Below are 20,523 nucleotides of genomic sequence, written 5' to 3'. Positions count from 1 at the left end.
TTCTGTTTTAATTCCGTTCTCTTCATCCTTGCCTCTTGTTAGCGCCAAAATGCCTTCAGGCTTACGTTGCGCTCTATAAATGTTGTTAAGATAAGATGGCATTAACGAGGTCTAACACAATTACTATGTCTATTTATATAGAAGTGAGGACCCAACAGACACTGCAGACAAGATTGAGATATTGGTGCAAGCTCGCCTGACAAAACTGACTGCAGTCACCACAGGGGAAATGGAGGGACCAGTGACAGAAGGGAAAATCAGGGCAGCAATTGTCTCTCTGAGGAGAGGTAAAACAATGGGGGGGCGGAAGACAGCCTCCCAGTGCAATTCTGTGAAAATAATTCTGATCTACTGATCCCCAAAGTGAAGCAGTTCTATGACTCTACCTTTCAGAAGGAACTTCTACTGGAGACCATAAGGGAGGAAGGATTGTAACGGTATAACGGTATACCGTTAAAGATACCGTGAACAGCTTAATTGAACAATAATAACCATCACATTGTTTATACCAGTATACCGTTTATACCGTTAAGTGTGCTTTTCAATCTGATTTGGAAAGGGTGCTATAAGCAAGTGCTGCGCAGTCTTGGTCTTGCAATGTTGGATGTGCTGTCTGCCAAGGGGGCCTTGTTTGGAAGACAAGAACATAGGGAAAGTGAGGTCACATTAGTAAATGCAGTTTTGCTGCTGTGACCGCTCTCTCTGTGATCAGTAGAGTCAGGTCAAAGATCAGACGACTGCGGAAATTGGGTTAAAAGTTGCCCAGTGCCTGAACCTTTGTGTTCCCCATGCAAAGCTGGTAACGATGAGCTTACTGACTGCCTCTATAGGCATACCTGAGACTCCAGTTCATAGACCCCACCAGACCTGGATTTCATGGGCAAACTAGAACAAAGTCATTTTGTTTCAGGCATTATTTATTTTAAAGGCAGCATACTGATTTCAAACGTTTTCACACAGTCATGCTGCTATGCGCTACAGGTCAGATCTTCTATGGTTTTTTCATGATTTTCAATTTGCAATTAGCAAGACCACAGGGACATCACAGGGGAGAGCTGAGGGCCTGAACTGAAAGTGATAATTTTATTTTTCCTTTTGTTCGTATGTAAACAAATGTAATACAACGTTCAGTGACTTGCAAAACGGTGGAGCCAGGAGCACTTTGCTTAGCAACCACTCAGCCAGCAGGAGCAGAAATGTACTGAATCAACCTGGCCCGGCATCATGTGCCATTAGTTCAGTAAGTTAAGGTCCTACTGCACTAAGCAAACACACATTGGAACAGCTCTTGCTGTGCAAATTGTAAAAAAAAAAAAAATAAAGATGGCCAGTGAAGTCATGCATATCGAATTACTCTCCGCAAGGTTCAGATTCAAGGAACTTAAGTTTATCATGGTCATGGATCGGATAGCCATCAAGTTCTGTTTTAGCTTAGAATTAGTAGTTTTCCCACCAGTTTGAAAGATGGGGATCTACACATCCCAGAATTGAAAGGGGGAATTAACTGGATGCCCTTCTGATGCATGTCCACAAACAACTTTAGCTCTGTAGACCAGACATGGACTGGCCGTTAGGGCAATAGGCCCATGGCCGAACCAAAAACGCAAAATGCTTGGGTGGGCCTGTTTTTTTGGGTCAAAGTGGGTCATTTTTTGGACAAAGTGGGCCCGTTTGATGAGTGACTTCACTATGAGGCTAATAGTTTTGACCACTGTTGCTGAATAAATATTCTTTTAAATGTACAATTTGCATCACATTTTATCAAAAATCTCCCCCTTAGGTACTATTCAAACAGTGTCCCAAAAGGAATGAATTCCCATTTGTAACTGTGGGCCACTTTTATGTTGGTGCCTGAGACAATTTTATGCCCCAGTCCGACCCTGCTGTAGACTGTGTGAACACTGGGCCTATCAGTGCTTTTGCTAGTAAATAAACTGCCCCCCTGTCCTTTGTGTAGATTTGCACATTGGCACTAGTGTTGTTGCTTCGCTTGATCCTTCACATACCCATCTTCTGCATATGGCGCTGGACTCAAGCAGGCAGGACAGATTCTACATTCAATTTGAAGTATCAAGGGCATTGGGGGTAAAATATTTCTTAGCTCTATTCTCAATTTGTGACACCAACCATGAAAGCATTCCTCCCTCTGAACTTGTATAACAAGGGTCCTAATGCACACAGACCTGGGGAAAACGGTAATGATGAGAATCTGGTGAGGTGGTGGTCTAGGCCATATTTGTGCGATATTTATTTTATCTTTGTCATTTTCAAAGTTTTTTTTTACCACCATTTTTAAGAAGGTATGTGAACATGTATTGCAAGAATCAAGAAAGAAATCAACAGCGCCCACTGAACGCTGTCCCTTTAGGATCACATGGTCAGTGGTAACTCCGACATCAGACCTCATAATACACCAGGCAGATGGTAAACAAGCTATAGTGATTAGATCACTATGCAACCTTTCGGTGTGTCTGTGTTGGCTATGACATTTTGACAAAAGAAACACAATGACATGGGCTTTCAGACCGCACGAGTGACTTTTCTCCCTTTAATGGGATACAGAGTTGTCAAAACAAACTTTTTGTCGCAAGGGATCATGATACCCATGTCATGTGGTTCCCAGAAAATGCAAGTCGAGGCCAATTTTCAAAGCGATGACCTGTGCCTGAGCAGCAAGCTCATTGCTCAAAATGTGCATTATAAGACTTGCACTAGTCACTCTTTCATTCAAGGCGATCAACGAGTGAGCGCCATGAAAGACCAATTCTGCAGCCACCTTAGATTCCTGGAGGATCAGCTAAATCTGTGCAGAGACAAGTTTCAAAATGGTACCTTGCTACAGCTGGAAAATCCTGCCTGCGTATTCGTAAATTAACTAAAAAGCATTGACTTAATGGTGAGTTAAAGAACTTCCAATGCAAAAAGGCAATGTAAAAAAAGTTCTTGGTACAAGTAGTTTCAGTTGGAGCAGTTTTTAATGCCATTCCGTAGACCACACGTGCCTGACACAAAATCAATATGTTAGCAATAGGAAGAATAAATACAGTGCCAAGAAGGAAAAGGATTTACTTTGGGGTTGGCGGCTTTGGGGTTTATATATTTATAATGGATAATGTTTTCTAAATATATGACAATGGGGAATTTCCCTGGTTCTATCATTGATTTACATATAACAAGTCACACCGCGAAATTCACTCATCTCTGCAGGTATTCCCTGCTGCCATACCAAAGGGTAACATGTCTGTGATTACTGAACACCTTTTGGCCCGCAAGCAAACTAAAGGCTGTAACGTAAAGAGAGAGAGTGCATGTGCGTGTGTGTGTATGCACACAAGTGCATACTACAATCAGCCTCCACTGATCTGTGGCATGCAGATTATCAAGATGGCAACATGTTCATCTTCACCAATAGCCAGTGGGGGAGCTAAAAGCCTAAATGATCACTTAAGAAAAGCTATTAAGTTTGCTTTACAGTCGCAGCAGGCCCCCCCCTCTCCTCCTCTACACACGTGTGTTTGTATTGTTTGGTGGAAGTAAGGGGTGGCATTTCAGTGGAAAGTATGTTGAAAAGCCCAATTCTGGCCCTGGGTGCCTGGTTTTGTTTGTGATGATAAATCTGACAATTTATGACCTTTTAAAGAAAATATTTGTTAAGATTAGTTAACTCCACCTGCTATACCACGATAACCATGATATACCGTCATTTGGCAAGAAGGTTATCATACCGCCATACAACTAATACCGTAACACCCCTAAAGGGAGGCAACAATAGCGGTGCGGCAGAAACACAGAAAGACCTGTTCAGCTGTGAGTCATACCTGTGGATCGCCTTCTTAAACCTAGATGTGAAAATATTAGGCAAGGTGATAGCTAATAGACTACTGAAACAGACTTTGCACTTGGTCCATCAAGATCAATGCGGCTTCATGTGGGGAAGGAATAGGACCATGATCCTACGGGACTAACATGTCATTGAAAGGGTAGAAAACGTGTAGGAGAAATTAGTAGTAGCCTCACTAGACATAGCCGAAGCTTTTGACTCTGTGGAATGGAGCTGGCTCTTCCAAGTACTAACAAGATGAACATGATAAAATGTATATGTCTATTATATCAAAATCCACTAGGGATAGTGAAAACTGGCAAGGAGGCTTCTCCCAGATGGCAACTGGAGAGGAGCTCGGGACAAGGATGTCCCCTGTCCCCCATCCTATTTGATTTGTCGTTATGTTTGTGTTTATTGAATTTATATAGCGCTTTAAGCCAAAGCGCTTTACAATTTAACAGGTACAAAGTGAGAGAAGCATATTTACAAACATGAACAGGTCATTAGAACAATAAGTAGAACTATTTACAAGTGGGGGTATTGTGGGGGTAGGGTAGAGGAGGGGGTAGGTGAAGGGAGTTACAGTGTAGGATTTGAGGTGGGGGAGGGAGGAGGGGAAGGGATGGGTGAATGATCTGGTGTCCTCATTGCCTTTAAGTAGTATTTGTTACTAATTTAAGGTCAGAGGAGAAGGAGAGAGGATGGGGGTAAGGGTAGGAGGGGAGGGGTAGGGAAGGGAAGTCAGAGGGGGAGTGTAGAAGATGAGTTTTCAGGGAGTGGCGGAAGGATGAGTAGGTAGGGGTGGAGTGGATGGAGAGCAGGAGGGAGTTCCGGTGTAGGGGGACCAAGAGTTGGAAAGAGCGGAAGCGTGAGGAGGCACATGGGGCTGGTGGTACAGTGAGGAGGTAGAGGTTTGCTGAGCGAAGACAGCAGGAGGGGGAGTAAAATGAGGGGAGGGAGGAAAGGTAAGGGGGTGCCAGGTCATGGAGAGATTTATAGACAAGAAAGAGGAATTGAAATTTCAGTTGTGAGAGGAAGGGAAGCCAGCCAAGTTGAGAGACACAGGAAGAAATAGAGTCTTGAGGGCAGATGAGGCATAGAGTACGGATAGAGGAGTGGTAGATGGATTTAAGGGGCGTAAGGTGAGAGACAGGGAGTCCAAAGAGGAGAGAGGAGCAGTAGAAGAGGCGGGAGTAAATGAGTTAAAGGCCTGTACGAATATTTTCAGAGAACAATTCAAGGATGCAGGAATAAAAGTGGATGGCCAAACATGTGATATCTTTGTACGCAGATGATGCGTTCCACTTTGTGCAAAACACAGGATTACACATCCTGTGCATGCTGGACATGTTGTAATGCATGGGCATGTGATCTAAATTTCGAATTAACATGGAGAAATTGATTAACTTCCCATTGGGTATTTTCAGAGGGCAAATCACACAGGGATCTACATGAGGTGGGCATACAGTGGTAAACTGAATCCTTCAGTTATCTGGGCATACAGGCTCACCATCCAGTGGCGGACACATTTCAGAATAATGTGGGCAGGGTGCTAACGGGTTTAGAGAACAGTATTGCATTCTGGAAGAAATTGCCCGTATCCCTAACATGTAAAATAGCAATATCTAAAATGGTTGTACTACCCATGCTGCTGTACCCGTTTGCCAATATTCCATATATGATTAGACCACCCTTTCTTAGAGCCCTTGATAGCAAGATATCAGAATTTCTATGGGCTTGGGGTGGCGGGGATGTAGATTGTCACTCAAAACACTCGAGGAGATATCACGATGGAAGCCTCTTCCTCCGTGATGTACTTCTTAGCCTCACAGCTGCAACAAGTGACCAGATGGGACACTGGGGACGCAGGGACAGACAGTTTATTAGTGGGGAAGCCTCTAAAGTATCAAACAGGGATGGAAACACTATGGGGAGATTTCAGACAACCTATATTACACGGACGGTCCAGCAGGTATGGAAAGGAACATGTCATAAATTAAGATTAGGGGAGAGCTACAGCTTTAATATGCCCTTGAGAGCAGATGCCAAGATAGCAGGAATTGTAGGGGCCATGGGCACAGACAGAAGTGTCCGGGCAGTGCTCCAGACGGTAGTAGACTTATTTGAAGGGGGAAACTTGCTACCCTTTAAAGAATGGGCAGGTAAATTTCAGATGCCTGAGAGACAATTCTTACATTTTGCACGCCTGGTTAAAACCCTGGTGAGAAAGTGGAGCTCCATTCCAGAGGAACCCCCAATCATCCCAGTCCTACAAACTATACTTACTGTAGGGACTGAACAACACGCAATAACAAGGCTATATGTGGCACTACAGGACAGTGAAACTCTACCTCAAGTGAAAGTAAAAGAAAAATGGGAAAGGCATCTGGGAGAGGTATTGGAGGAGAAAGCATGGACCAAGATCTGCTCACGAATTAGCAAGGTATCAAGGAATGCCAGATTTAAACGATAACAGTCTATTACTGCGTCAACGAAAATGCTGAACACTACTGAATAGCAAAATGCACATTTACATGCCATTATATGTGGGAAAAGTATAGGGTAGTAGGTGGAGTATGGGGGCGGCTGGCTGTGGAGGGTCTCCCACACATATAAATTGCGGGGAAATGTGCAGCAAAAAGAAATTGCTATTTTCATTCTAGGCATTTCATTTTCTAAATGATCACACAGATCCATTTAAACTAATCAATTCAACATATTGCACCACGTCTACATAACACAGCAGAAGCAACATATGATGAACAAAGATATAACACACACAGTCCCGAAATGAAAGAGGGAGTCTGCTGGGTTTTGGAAATAGTTTGGGAATGCCGAATTATTTAATGCTACTAGCAGGCAGTAACACACAAATTGAACGACTTACTGGGTAGACAATTGGAATGCACCCCTAAGATTTGCCTATTGGGAGTACTTACAGCGGTTAAAAGGAGAAGAGATACAAACAAAATAGGCACTTTCCTACTTCTGTTGGTGAGACGTTGTATGACTATCTCCTGGAAGTGCCCCAAGGGGCGCCTACTAAGCCAATGGTCTCAAGACCTACTGAAGTGGGCGACGGCAGAAAAAGCTGCATGCATGAACAAAGGATGGGGGAGGAATTGAGTGCCCTAGAATTGGAGTGGAGACCAGCAAACGTCCTCGGATGATCTACCTCCGCGAAGAAATCAGTAAATGGACGTTGGAGCAAACTGTTTGCCAACTGCGATATTATACAAGAACCTCCAAGATGCCATAGATTTATACTGAATCATATTTTATGGGTTGGGCTACAATTGGTTCACTCATGAATAGGGGTTGGAATGAGGGGACGGGAGGTGTTTGAAGGGATTGCTTGTTGTATCTCCCTTTATTGTGGTCATAAAAACTAATAAACAAACGTTGGAGAAAAAGAAACATGGGTGATGCTTGTACATTTGATTCCTTTATGAGTTATACCTGAAATAAACATGATATTATGATAATATTCCTTTAATATTTGGATCAAATAACATTGATAAAAATGCATAAACATAGTCTCTCATTTACACCCACCTTAACTTTCGGACTAGAGAAAAGGCTTTTCTAGCTAACAAAGCACTTACTTGATTGATTGATTTGTTATTTATTATGCGCCTATACACAAATGTTTCAAGGTACAAGGCAAGGGAGGGGAAACAGAGGGAGGACAAGACCACGATCTTACTAGGCCTTGTGTCAAGTGCAGGGAGGAGGGTACAGGGAGAAGTGCACCCAGAGCACCAAAGTGAAGTGCAAAGAAGGCTGAGACTACAGGGGGCAATCCCAGCCCGGTAGTGCAAGGTTAGCCAGGCGGCAGTGCAAGTTGGGCCAGGTGGCAAGTGCAGTGGGACTGGTCAGGGGGATGAGAGGGACTGGTGTCCTGTAAGACTCAAGAGGACAACATGTAGTCAGTCAGCAGACGGAGCAGGAGCAAGGGAAGGTTAGCAAGAGAAGAAGAAAAGTGTGGTCTTGAGGAGCTTCTGGAACTTAAGGATATCGGGCTGAAAGCGGAGAGAGGCAGGGGGGTAATTCCAGAGGGAGGCACCTGCAGCGGAGAGAGTTCTACCTCCATTCCCTGCGACTCACCCACATAGAGTTAGAAGTAGACGAGCAAAGGGCTCTAGGAGGAAGGTACTTAGGAAGAGAGAGTGGACAGTAGTGAGGGCCACAGCCCCAGAAAGTCGTGTGGATGATGCAAGGGTCTTAAATTTGATCCTTTCGCCCACCAGGAGCCAGTGGAGGGATTTCAGGGTCAGAGAGATGCAGTCCCTTGGTTGAGGCCAGGGATAAGTCTCACGGTCCTGTTCTGGATGAGTTGAAGAAGGCTTAGAGTAGAGATCGCAAATCGAAAGAGGCCGTTGCAGTAGTCAGGCCTAGAGAGAACCATGGCTCTGGAGACAGTGAGCTTCTGGGGGTAGGTGAGAAAAGGGAGAATACCTCTGAGGAGGAACAGCTGGAAATGGGCCTTTTTGGCAACGTCCATGATGTGTGGAGAGACTGGAGTCAGAGATGACCAAGGTTTTTGCCTAACAAGATGTTGAGGACAGAGGGCCCAAAGAGGGGAGCCATAGTGAGAGATGAAAAGCAGGGGTCCCAATGAGAAGGATCTCAGTCTTACTGGCGTTAAAACTGAGATCGTTAGAGGCGCACCAGGCCTGAACATTGGATAGACAGTCAGGGATGAGCGAGGAGAGGGAGGTGGCCAAGGGTAGCCTGAAAGAGATCTTTGTGTCATCTGCATAAACACTGAAAGTTAGAGAAAAGGGTAGGTATGAGGATGGCCAAAGGGGACAGTTAGACATTGAAGAGCCAGGGGGCAAGGATAGAGCCCTGGATAAAACCACATATGGAGAGAGAGGTGTTGGAGAGAAGGGACCCAAGCTGAACCTGTGAAGGTCGGTCCAGGAGGAAGGAGGTCAGCAGCGCTAGAGCCTGATCCGTGATGCCAAGGGTCTCGCGGAGACGAGCAATCAGGATGTTGTGGTTGAGAGTGTGAAATGCAGGGGAAAGGTCGAGGAGAATGAAGACAGAAGGAGAGCTAGAGTCAAGATCTTCACAGGTGTTCAGGAGTGCAGTTTCCGTACCTCTGGCTGCTCTGAAGCCAAACTCATGGTCATGGAGACAAACCGATTCAGTGTGGAGGGTTAGCTGGGAGATAGCCAATTTCTGCAGGAGTTTGCACGGGAAAGGAGTGATACGAGATCGGCGATAGTTTGCTGGAATGGAGGGGTCGCCAGAAGGCATTTTTAGTAGGGGGTGCTCAAGACAGTGCTTAAGAGAGGGGAAAGATCCAGTGGCAAAGGAGTGATTACAAAAATTGGCCAATGCTGGAGCGAAAGAACAAATGTTGTCCTTAATGGTTCTGTAGGAACAGGGGGTCACCTGTTTGGGTGAGACTTTCATATACCAGACTTGTCTGGAAACATCTTCAGGTGTTAAAGGAGAGTGGGAGGAAAGGAAAGGAGGGGGGCTGCCAAGGGTTGCCTGCGAGTGCTGGAGGGAGAGAGAAGAGGAGGAGAGTGCGGACAGGATGTCCTGGGTTTTAGTGGTGAAATGAGAAGCCAGAGCCGTGCAGAGGGACTGTGTAGGTGTAAAAGAGGTAGATACTGCAGTAGGATTGGCCAGCTCCTTGCATATTTTGAAGGTTTGGCCGTGCTTAAATGATCCTTGTAATCTACAAATCAGATTAAAAACAGTTCATTTCTTTGTATGTAAATTGTAAATCATACCCAACAAAAGATGAACTCTGTAGAGGTCTGACTGCTGAAGTAAACGTCTCAGTTTAATTTGGAGTTCAGGCAATTCCTCACAACACTCCAGAGACAAGGATTTAAGCCGAAGAACTTCATCCAAGTATAATACAGCTAGATGGGTGTGGTATTGCTCCTTCTGTAGATATAAAATGAAAGTTTCACACACACACATAATCAATGAGAAGATGCAAATGGTTGACAGATACTTTAAAAACCTTGTTACTATCGCAGTTCATATGTATGGAAGAGCCTTTGCAACAAAAGTATAGAAAAGTAACTTATCTTAAGCAAAGGCTATCCATTATGATGACCTGCATTTCCATATGCAGGCGGACTGAAGATCGAGGGAGCACTTAGCGTTATGCTTATTAAAACAAACAGGTTTCTGTTGAGCTCAGGGTTGTTCATCAAGTTTTGTACTCTGTTGACATCTCATTCCACATGTTCAATGAATAAAGAAACATCTGGCAATGCCTGCTCTTTTTGCAGCAGAGTTGAAGTGAACGGCATAGAGTCTATCCGGTTTTGAAATCGTGTTAAGCCAGGTTTTGTACCACTCTCTGTTGAGGGTGCTACAACCACTACCCCCAACGGGAAGGCGAACAAACCTAACAAGAAAGGAAAGCCAAACCTCTCTTAAGGTAGGTGAAGTGGACAAAGCAACAAGGCTAAACTATCAGGTAGGGGTAGTAGGCTGACACAAAGGTACAATTAGTCCACATACCTCTGTAGAAAAAACAGTCTCACACATACAATTATCTGTTTAAATAAGTACTTAGGAAATATACAATGTATTAAAAAGATGCCACGCCTATTATACAATCAGTAAGCTCTATACAAGGAACTTGCCCTAACCCCAACGTCTATATGTTGGCCCTCTATTAGAGGTGAGCACAAAATATAAAATAACGGATGGTGGGGAGAACCAGGGAACCATAAAACCCTAAGTTCTAAACGTCATTCCACTGTCATCTATATCTTTGCGGGCATTATATAAAAATTATGAAACAAGTACATATATTAATACGTTATAGTCATGGAGAGGATAGCCCCATTGAAAACCATAGCAAGCGTTTCCAATGATCAATAAGACATTTTGGGAACAGTTACCTGCCTTACTAATTTCAGGGAAAATATACACATTGTTAACAGATTGTTTAAAGTACATTCACCGTAACAGAAATTCAGGGGATGACTTGCAAAATAGATATAAAAATTACAGGTAGGTCTGAAAATTATAACAATTGGTCCAGAGTTCTGTAGACCTTGTGGACCCAGGAAAAGGGTCTAGGGGTGGGAAACCACCCTAGAGTCAATTTTAGAAGCACTTCAGAGTGGGTTCAAAGTTCCACAGGAATTAATGGGAGAAGTTCAAGGGCCCGCCGCTTTACTGGAAGTAAGTCTATCTACTCCACAGGTGCGAATTCTGCAATGTGCAACCCCAGGGAAGGACAGAGGAGACCTCCCAAAGAAGTGTTCCAGCGGCCGGATGATGGATCCATAGATCCAGAGGAAGATGTAGCAGAACATCAGGACGCCAATAGAACTACGGGAATTACAAACACTTGCCTGCAAGGAATCTCTACCCCAGGTTAGAGGAACACCTGAAGGTATCTCGAATAATCGTACATGCCAGGAACCAAAGGAAGGTACTCGCACTCAATGTTTTGGAGAAAATGTCTCCAGCAGCTGGGGGCGTGGCTACGAGGCCATGGAGTAAGACTTGTCTCCTCCATGGCTCCTGCCGTAACTGATCCTGACCAAAACAGAGCAAATATCATGTCCTGAAGCTGGCAGACGGAAGCACATATGCATGAATATGCCGGGCGCATGTGAGCGAGAAATGGCAACGGAACGTGTAGAAGATTGAAGTAAAGAGCACCCGGCAAGTTTGTATTCAGCGGTCTGATATAAACAAGATGGCCGGCAGCAACTAAGTGGAGAGCACTGAGCGCTAGTGAACCTGATGAGGCTAAGAAGACTGGGAGCTTGCGCTTTTTATCAAGCGTCTTGAAAGCGGACCCGCAGCTGAAGACCAGCAGGTGCGTAGACTCTGGTGGCTACACAGAGAGAACCAGCACCTAGGGGTTACTGGAGCGGCGTCGAGGTACAGCAAATTTCGCAGATGGAGACCTGTAACCAGAGGGTGTACGGCACGCACAAATAACAAAGGCAACTGAGGACCCGTGCAAGGTGCAACCTCCCTGTCTCATACGGCGCTGTAGTGGATGACAGCATAGCGGTCAGCGAGGCTGTTGCTTGATAAAGGCAACAATATAGTAGCTAGTGCCGTGCGGTGCGCACAACTTCAGAGCCCGGTCCTAGTGGAGTGAAGAGGAGCAATCGGGTGGCAAGTGCTCCCTCAGTAAAAGTAAAGACTGAGCCCCCGAACTGCAGGCGCAGTGTGGGGGAAATAATCAGGCACCAGTAGGGAGGAGTTCACAAAGAACAGAGGCAACAGAGTTCCCGGATAAGGAGCCAACTCTGAGAATCAGATGGAGTCAAGAATAGTGTTGTGGACAATAACAGCGGTGGGTGAGGCTGTTTGGAAAAAAGGCAATAATCTAGTTCCTACTCCTGTGCGGTGCACACAACTTCAGAGCCTGGTCCAAGCGGAGTGAATAGGAGTCGTCGGGCAGGAACTGCTTCCTCTGCAAAAGTTAAGATTGAGTCCCCAAACTACAGGCGCAGTGTGACACCAGCAGTTGAAGAGCCCAGCTGGGCAAGCTCAAGCAGGGAGAAGCTCAACGAAAGGTTCTCTGGGGCCATGGAACTTTGACCACGGTTGGCGTTCAGATGCGGGTGGCAAACCACGTGGGGGGATAGCCATGGACATGGCCGTGGGGGTACGACTAAAGGGGCAGTACATGAAATGGAAGCACTGCTGACTTGGCAAGCCTGCAGTTGAAGGAGTGGCGCTGTGGCAGCTGGGAGCGACCGACAGGTACTGAGGGCGCACGTAAAACTCGGGGAGCAGGCACACAAGCATACAAAGGTTGGGCTGAGGTCTGGACTGCTAGTTTGCGCAGGACATTACATGTGGTCCAGGTGCATTAGATCCCGGAACACGCAGGACAAAGTCAAAGCACACGCTAGGACATCCCAAGTGGGCCTTGGTGGGGCCAGGTGGTACCTAGATGGACCTATAATCAGCAGTGCACAGTGACATAAAGAGAGAAGGAGGTAGCTGAGACTGTGTCTATGGAAGTCGGAGACCAAGTTGGCTCCTAGGCCCACTGGCAGCACGGTCAGCATGGAGCGGGCCATTGAAGTGCATTTGGGAGTAGAGTCGCCGCAGTGCAGCCACAGGCCTGAATAGACTACGATGCACGGGCCGAACGACTGAGGAAGGTAGACAAGTCCCAAAAGCAGCCACAGCGAGGCCAGACAGAGGAAGGACAATTGGGTGGTGAAGAGGCGGCAGAAGGGACGCCCAGGGCAGCCTCTGTAATGGCGCTTGAAGAGCGGGACCAATAAGCAACATCATAAGACAGAGCTAGAGGTCAGAGGTGGTGCACCAGGACGGATCTGATGGCAGGGAAAAGCAACAAAGCAAGGAGCAAACAGACCACTATGGAGGCCTTTACAAAGGGATCAGTGGGAGTGTAGAATGACACGGACAATCATGGTGGACAAAAACAAAATCAAATGCAAGCGGAGGGGGCCGATCACGGACACCAATCGATCCTTAATGCCATAGCTGCCTCCCAGGCCACGATTGAAGCAAAGATCGAAGAAGTGAGAGTAGATGTCGACCTGCTGCAACAAGACGTCCTCGGGCTATCGGAGCACACATCCAAGTTGGAGATGCAGGTTGAGGAGAGCACCACTGATAAAAAGCAGATATCAAAGGAAGTGGATATACTGCAAAAAAAGGTTTAGCTGCTAGAAGACTGAGCAGAAGATGCGGAAGGCATGGCGCGGAGGAACATCATAAGGATTGTTGGCTTACTGGAGGGAACGGAAGGATCCGACCTGACAAACTATGTCGAAAACCTACTGAGGGGTTCACCATCGAACAAGCTTACTGCTCCCTGGTAAGGAGGCCGCCCCGGGGTGGCCCGCCGAGACCCATAATAGTGAAAGTCCTCAATTATAAGGATAGAGAAAAGATTCTTGCTTTCTTCAGGAATTGGGGTGACATACAGAGGGCCTCTGCAAAGCTGGCCATATACCTGGAGTACACCTTTCAGGTGCAAAAATGTTGGGCACAATTCATTGCCACGAAAGTGAGACTCATATTCGGATATACCCTGTCACACTGAAAATTATTCACAATGGCAAGGCTTGGTTTTTCAAGTCACTGTCTGAGGCACATGACTGGATGGACAATGCCAGGATTCCACCACTGGAAGAGTGACCGCAGGAGAGACCAAGGGGGAGGCCCGATGGTAGCTGAGAGAAGTCTGATGCCGAGTATGTATTTAAGGGATGAGACGTGTCACATCTCACTAAGAGATACTGGCCTCATTAGAACTTTGGGAGGTAGCCATGACGCTATTGGCGCCATGGCTGCCTCTAAAACCGGGTCCGGGTTCCCTGAATGGGGAAATACCGGGCCATTCCGAGTATGGAGGGCCCGGTATTTCCCCAATAAGGGAACCTGGACCTTCCCCATTCCCATTCGAGTACCCATAGGCGTTCAACTCAGACAACTGGGATTGGTTATATGCCGCCTTGGGAAAGATGGGAATTGGTCTGAAATACATGAATTGGGTGAAGCTGATATGTGTTCGACACATGGCCAGGGTTAGGGCGGGCTCCAAGTTTTACGATTTATGGGAGTTGCAAAAAGGGACGAGGCAGGGGTGTCTGCTGTCCCCAATGCTCCATATGCTGGCTGCGGAACCCATTGCAGCACTCACGATACAGGAATACAGTGACATGGGCATAGAGGTAGACCGTGTCCGACATATAGTGTCGATGTATGCGGATTACATGTTATTGTACCTCATGGACCCTGCAATAAATGTACCATGTGTTAGAGGTGCTAGACAATTTTGGGTCATTAACGGGGATCCGTATAAACAAAAACAAGTGTTGCCTTTTCCTGGTGGCACAGATGGCGAAACTCAGAGGGGAAGAACTGCCTGTGCTACCCATGCTGTGGAACAAGCACTCCTTTAAATATCTGAGGCTGGGCGTGTATCAAGACCCAAAGCAGGAACACAAAGCTAACACAATCAGGGATAGGGAGGGCTTGACCAAATCAATGGAATTCCGGGGTAGGCAACCCCTGTCAATGGCTGGCAGGGCAGCACTTTTAAAAATGGTGGTGCTGCCAAGGCTACTGCACTGCTTCGGAAACGTCCTATATAATATCCTGGGAAAAGTTGTTTTACGGAACTAGACAAAATATGCAGGGGCTTCTTATGGCAAGAGGGGAGGCACCGACTAGCACTGAATGTTTTACAACTACCATATGCAGAGGGGGGGGGGATCAGGATCCCGAACTTTGAACTTTACTTCCTGGCATGCCAACTTCAGTACGTGCTATACTGGATGGTGGACGACCCCACTGGGGACACATTTCTCCTGCATCCAGCATTATGGGGCTATTTCTCAGGGATCTGATTTGTTTTTTGCCGAAGGAGCGGGGTAGTCACCCTTATTTGGTTAAGTTGGGGATACAGGTATGGCGGAGGACATGTAGATTCATGAGTATGGGAGATCTGATATCACCACAGAGGCCTCTGGCTCCAGTGGTGTCCGAAAAGCACGCCCATAGGCATAGACGGAGGACACATTGGGAGACAAACCAGATAGCGACCTTAGGAGATTTGAGAAACAAAGAGGGATGGTTAGATTTTGCAGGGCAGAGGGAGAACACCGACATACACTAGGGCCAATTCCTGTAACACAGGGCAATACTGTGTACAATACAAGGCAGATGACCAACTGTCACAGAGGGGATTCTTGGGAGTGCAGACATGGAAACGCTCGTAAACGACTGACAGGGGCACGCTGTCTCTAGAATCTACGAGGTATTGATCCATTTCTCCTTGAGAACACAACTACAATGTAAGAACATGTGGGAGGAAGACTTGCGGAGAGTATTTGATAAAAGTAAATGGAAACGGATCAGTATATAGCCCAAAAAAGTCTTGAGGAACGCCAAGCTGCAGTTAATACAATTGTATATCACACAAAGGTCATACCTCACACCTGCAGTGATAGCTAAATTTAGGGGTGCCACTAGTCAAGTGTGCCCTTGATGTCACAAAGAGAATGTGGGATTGATTCATATGTTCTGGGGCTGAAGAGTGATACAGGGCTTCTGGGGAAGAGTGGCAGGAAAATTGGCCCAAAGGGGTATCTCTTTGGATATCCAATCCCTGGAGGCCTGCATGTTGGGCCTATTCAAGAGGAATGCTGAACTGAAAACCATGGCAAAGATGAAAGACCTCATCTACATACTTGCAAAATGTAGCATAGCTATGTGATGGAAAGCTGCTGCAGAGCCTAGCATTGAGGGATAGTGGGAGGACCTGAAAAAGTGTGGGAGCAAGCGTTGGGGTTTTAACTGTAAGAACTGGGAACGCACATCCACTAATGGATTGCATTGACTGAGATATTGTTTGCTCTACGGGAAACCGATGGTGCAGCTCAAGGCGCACAAGTAGATGTGGAGACAGTGGGTAAAACAACAATAAAATAACACATTTGGTGTTGTACAGGCAAGGGGGGGGGGTTCTAAGAATACTATGAAGCATATGATGATGTGATTAATGTGTGGTTTTCTTTGTTGTTGTGGTTATTAAAAATCAATTAAAACAATTAAAAAAAAATAGAAAACGTCTCCTGCAACACAAAACAAAGTGGTGAGCAAAGCAGTCTTTTGAAAGGTGTGGTTTTCAGGATATTGTCAGGGTCCTTGCACCCCGGGCCAATGACGATCCCAGCAATACAGAAAAGTAACAAAGGCTCTTCCCAGGGCCTCAACACTCAAGCCTACATCCGATTTCAACGAGGAGAACCCGAGGAAGACTTCAGCACCTGCGAATACGGCTCATGGCAGCTTGATAAACGAAGAAGCCCGCACAACAGCTGAATGTCTCAGGACGGAAACTACAGCTGCTGGCACCATAGGAGGTCCTCGGCTGGAGAATTGGCAGGTTGTTGTCGTCTCAAGACCCCTCTAGACACCAGCTTTTACCCACATACAGCAGATGATCCAGGCGGGATGCAGCAGGAAACAGCCCAGAAAAATGTTCCAAAGTCGAGAGCTCCACCCAACAGATATGGTGACTCACTAGGGTTCTTCAGGCATCCCGGACTGGACCTCCACTGGAAAAAAAAAACAGATCGGAATAGCCCAAGCCACTGCACTTTCGTCAAGTGAGGGCTTTAAAAATGGCAAAAAGTGTAGGATGTGCAGGAAAACACCTTCTACAGGTCGGCAGACCTGCAATCTCCAAGTTGCAAGAACAAGAAAACGAGAGAGAGAGAAGCAGGGGCAGGACAAAGCCTCAATACCCTTGAACAAAGGTCCAAGGGCAAGCCAGCCAATCACTGAAAGCGGTTTGGGGCAAAGGTTCAGCAGTAGTACCACTAAGACATGAGCATCCCCCCACAGGAAGTGCGAGCAACCGTCCAAAGACACCTACTGGCCTAAACCAGTAAGGACCAATATGGAGCCTCTTACAGTGGGTTCACAAAGAGCACACATGGTCACAACAGATATTTTGAGGCCACCTCATGGTCACCCTAAACAAAGTAATTGCTGAAACAGAAAATGGGCGAGAGCAGGTTTATAAAAAATAAAAAAATACATTTGTACCCCACCAAAAAGGTACATTGGGCTACCAATGCGCTAACATAGCTTGCCCCCCTGGTGAAGCCAAAACTAAAGCACAGCTGCCACCAACCTACTCCCTAAAACCTGAGTAGGGTCATAGAATCACCATAGGGAATAAATGGGGAGCCCGAGAGGCACCTCTGGTAATAGGCACCTTATGGGTGAACCAATACCATATTCCTTAGGGTATAAGAGGGATGTAATGACAGCTGAACTTCTCCTGAAGGTCCTCTGGCCACCAAAAAGAAGTAAAAGAATAAAAAATAAATGGTCAAAAAAGCAAAATGTTGAGGTCTCCAAAAAGTGACTGTAGAATCCCCAAAATAGGAATTCTGACTTAACAAATGATATGGACAAGCAGAGTTATTCCTGGTGGTGTGGACATGTTAGAGAAAGAAATTCCAACATTAATAGTTTTCCAAAACAGAGAACATTTCTTAGCTACAAGGGTTACTCTACCAAAAAAACAAAAAAACAAAACAAAAACAAAAAACAAAAAAAAAAAAAACAGGCCAGTAAGGCAAAGTGAAAATTCACCTGGCACATACAAATGAAACTCTTAGGAAGGATCAAGAGCATGGCATATTTTCCGTTTTGCCATTTTTAGCATCATTCATTTCAGACCTCTGGCATATTTCCTGGCTATGTTGCTTCCTGACAAGTTGCTTTTAACCACACGACTTGCCTCTGTAACTCCCTTCTTGTGGCTAGCTGGCCAGCCCTTACGGCTGAAAGTACAAAAAGGTCTGTGACCTCACCAGATTTTATTTCTGCACATGTATTTTTCACTCTTGACAGTGTGCTCCTGACAGACTGGTGGCAGTGTAGCTTTGTTTTTATTTATTTTACTGGGGTGTTCAGATGTATTTCCAAAATCAACCGTGGGGGTGGATTTTAGGAGGCTAACCTAGTACTGCGAACAGGGAGAGACTGCGATCTAGCCAACCCCAATCAAGACAAGGTAGCAGAGCAGCAAGGTGTAGTCTCAGGAGGGCTGCGAGAGTGGTCTAGGGCTACAATGACTCCACACAAAACACCAGGAATTGCAGATAGACCGGTAAGTACACAAATATAAAATGATTTATAAGGCCTTTAAAATAAACACTATGCAAGCAGAATTTAAGGAAATATTGTCATACTCATACTATAAACACGGATATATACACTCACCCTTCAGAGAATAAAGAAGAGAATATGATTCAATAACCAGTGTAACAAAGGTAAATACTCAGATGCATGAAATTCAATAAACACTTTAGAATAACAATATGGACAGTTCCTCTAACACTTATTTAGTCCAGCCTTAAGATGTTTGGGGCCTTGTGCCTTAAATCAGTTTTAAAGTTATACTTTTTCAGTAAGATTAAATAAGAGATTGGACAATGCCAGTGGTTACGATAAAAAGTTCAAAAAGGTAAATTTCAGGTAAGCAAAAACACTTAATCCTACACACTAGGATAGGCCTAGGAAGGGATCCCTGACTAATCTTCCACCAACCAAAGTCAGGAAAGTGATTTAGAGGCCGGAGTTTATGCCCATGTAGCCATATTTGTATTTGTATAGTGCTTTTCACCAAAGCACTTTACATTACAACAACAAAACTACAATCGAAGCACGAATATCAAACTAGGATCAAACAATCAATAAGGAACAAGTTACTTACCTGTAACTGTTGTTCTCCAGCATGGGTCTGGCATGGATTCACATGCTCATGAATATTCCCCGTCGTCAGGCTGGGAATCCTCGGTAAAGAAAAAATCAGTATCAGTTTTGTTTCTGATCTGTCTTTCGTAGTAGTAACCAATCACTGATCTCTGTGTCAAACTGACCACAGCCAATGACTGCCCTCTACCTAAACCCCGCCTCTGGCAGCCATCTTCAGATTTGGTAGCATGTGAAGTGGCAGTATGACCAAGTGAAGAGCCGCAGAGGGGTAGGCGGGAGGGTTCGCATGTGAATCCATGCCAGACCCATGCTGGAGAACAACAGTTACAGGTAAGTAACTTGTTTCTTCTCCAGCATGGGGTCTGGCATGGATTCACATGCTCATGAATAAAGAATACATAGCAGTACACACATGCACAACCACGGGAGGTGGCAAAGGCTCAACATTAAGCATTACATCAAACTCAACATTAAGCAATTCTTACCTCCTCACCCGGCTCACCTTAGGCGAACAGATTGCGCAGCACTGCTTGGCCGACCCTGGACTCCTCTCTGGAATCCCTATCGACGCAGTAGAATTTCGTGAAGGTGTGCGTCGACCTCCACGTAGCAGCCCTGCAGATGTCCAGCAAGGGCACACCAGATAGGAACGCCGTCGTAGCTGCGATCGCTCTGGTGGAATGGGCTCTCGGACGGCCAGGCAGCGGTCGGTTTGCCAACCGATGACAGTACATGATACAGCCGGAGAGCCATCTGGAAATGGAGGCCTTTGAGAGAGCCTTCCCCTGATTGACAGGTCCAAAGTTCACAAAAGGTTGTGACGTCCTCCGAAAAAACTTTGTGCGGTCCACGTAAAACTTCAGCGCTCTAGCCACATCCAGCGAGTGCAAAGTCCTTTCGGCCGGCGACGAAGGCGACGGAAAGAAAACAGGCAACACCAAGGGTTCGTTGAGGTGGAAGTCCGACGGCACCTTGGGCATGAAGGAGGGGTGCGTCCTGAGCACTACCCTCGTGTCGTGAAAAGTCAAGTACGGGGGCTTGCAGGAAAGGGCCTGGATCTCTCCCACTCTTCGTGCGGAGATGATGGCCACAAGAAACGCTGTTTTCCACGACAAGAACTTCAACGGAGCCGAGTGCAGAGGCTCGAACGGAGGTCCTATGAGCTTGGTCAGCACCATGTTGAGCTCCCACCCCGGGCCCGGAGCCTTCACCGGCGGGAACGATCTGAACAGTCCCTTCATGAATTATTTCAGCAGACGATGAGACCACAAAGACGTCCGCACCGTGGTTCTGGTGTATCGAGAGATCGCAGCAAGATGAATCTTGATGGACGCGTGCGCCAGTCCAGCTTTGGTCAGCGTCAGAAGGTACGGCAGTACCTGGGGAGCCGTAATGCGTAGAGGGTTAATCTTCTGTGGTGGCACCAGACAGAGAACCTCTTCCATTTGTGTCCATAGCATTTA

General features: G+C 46.1%; 1 protein-coding gene across 3 annotated transcripts in view; it reads right to left on the bottom strand.

Moving 5' to 3' along the window:
- Nucleotides 1–20,523, bottom strand: part of TGFBRAP1 (transforming growth factor beta receptor associated protein 1) — a 1,165,459-nt gene that overhangs the window by 185,470 nt on the left and 959,466 nt on the right. For all 3 annotated transcript variants that reach the window (XM_069636918.1, XM_069636917.1, XM_069636919.1), the window contains one exon: nt 9,574–9,733. In XM_069636918.1, the coding sequence (XP_069493019.1) occupies nt 9,574–9,733 (160 nt within the window). The remainder of the gene's footprint in view (nt 1–9,573; nt 9,734–20,523) is intronic.

Source organism: Ambystoma mexicanum, chromosome 7p (assembly GCF_040938575.1).
Source record: "Ambystoma mexicanum isolate Mex_15411 chromosome 7p, UKY_AmexF1_1, whole genome shotgun sequence".
Classification (NCBI taxonomy): Eukaryota; Metazoa; Chordata; class Amphibia; order Caudata; family Ambystomatidae; genus Ambystoma; species Ambystoma mexicanum.
The sequence above is the reverse complement of the archived record's forward strand: the minus strand, read 5'-3'. Positions and strand labels throughout refer to the sequence as shown.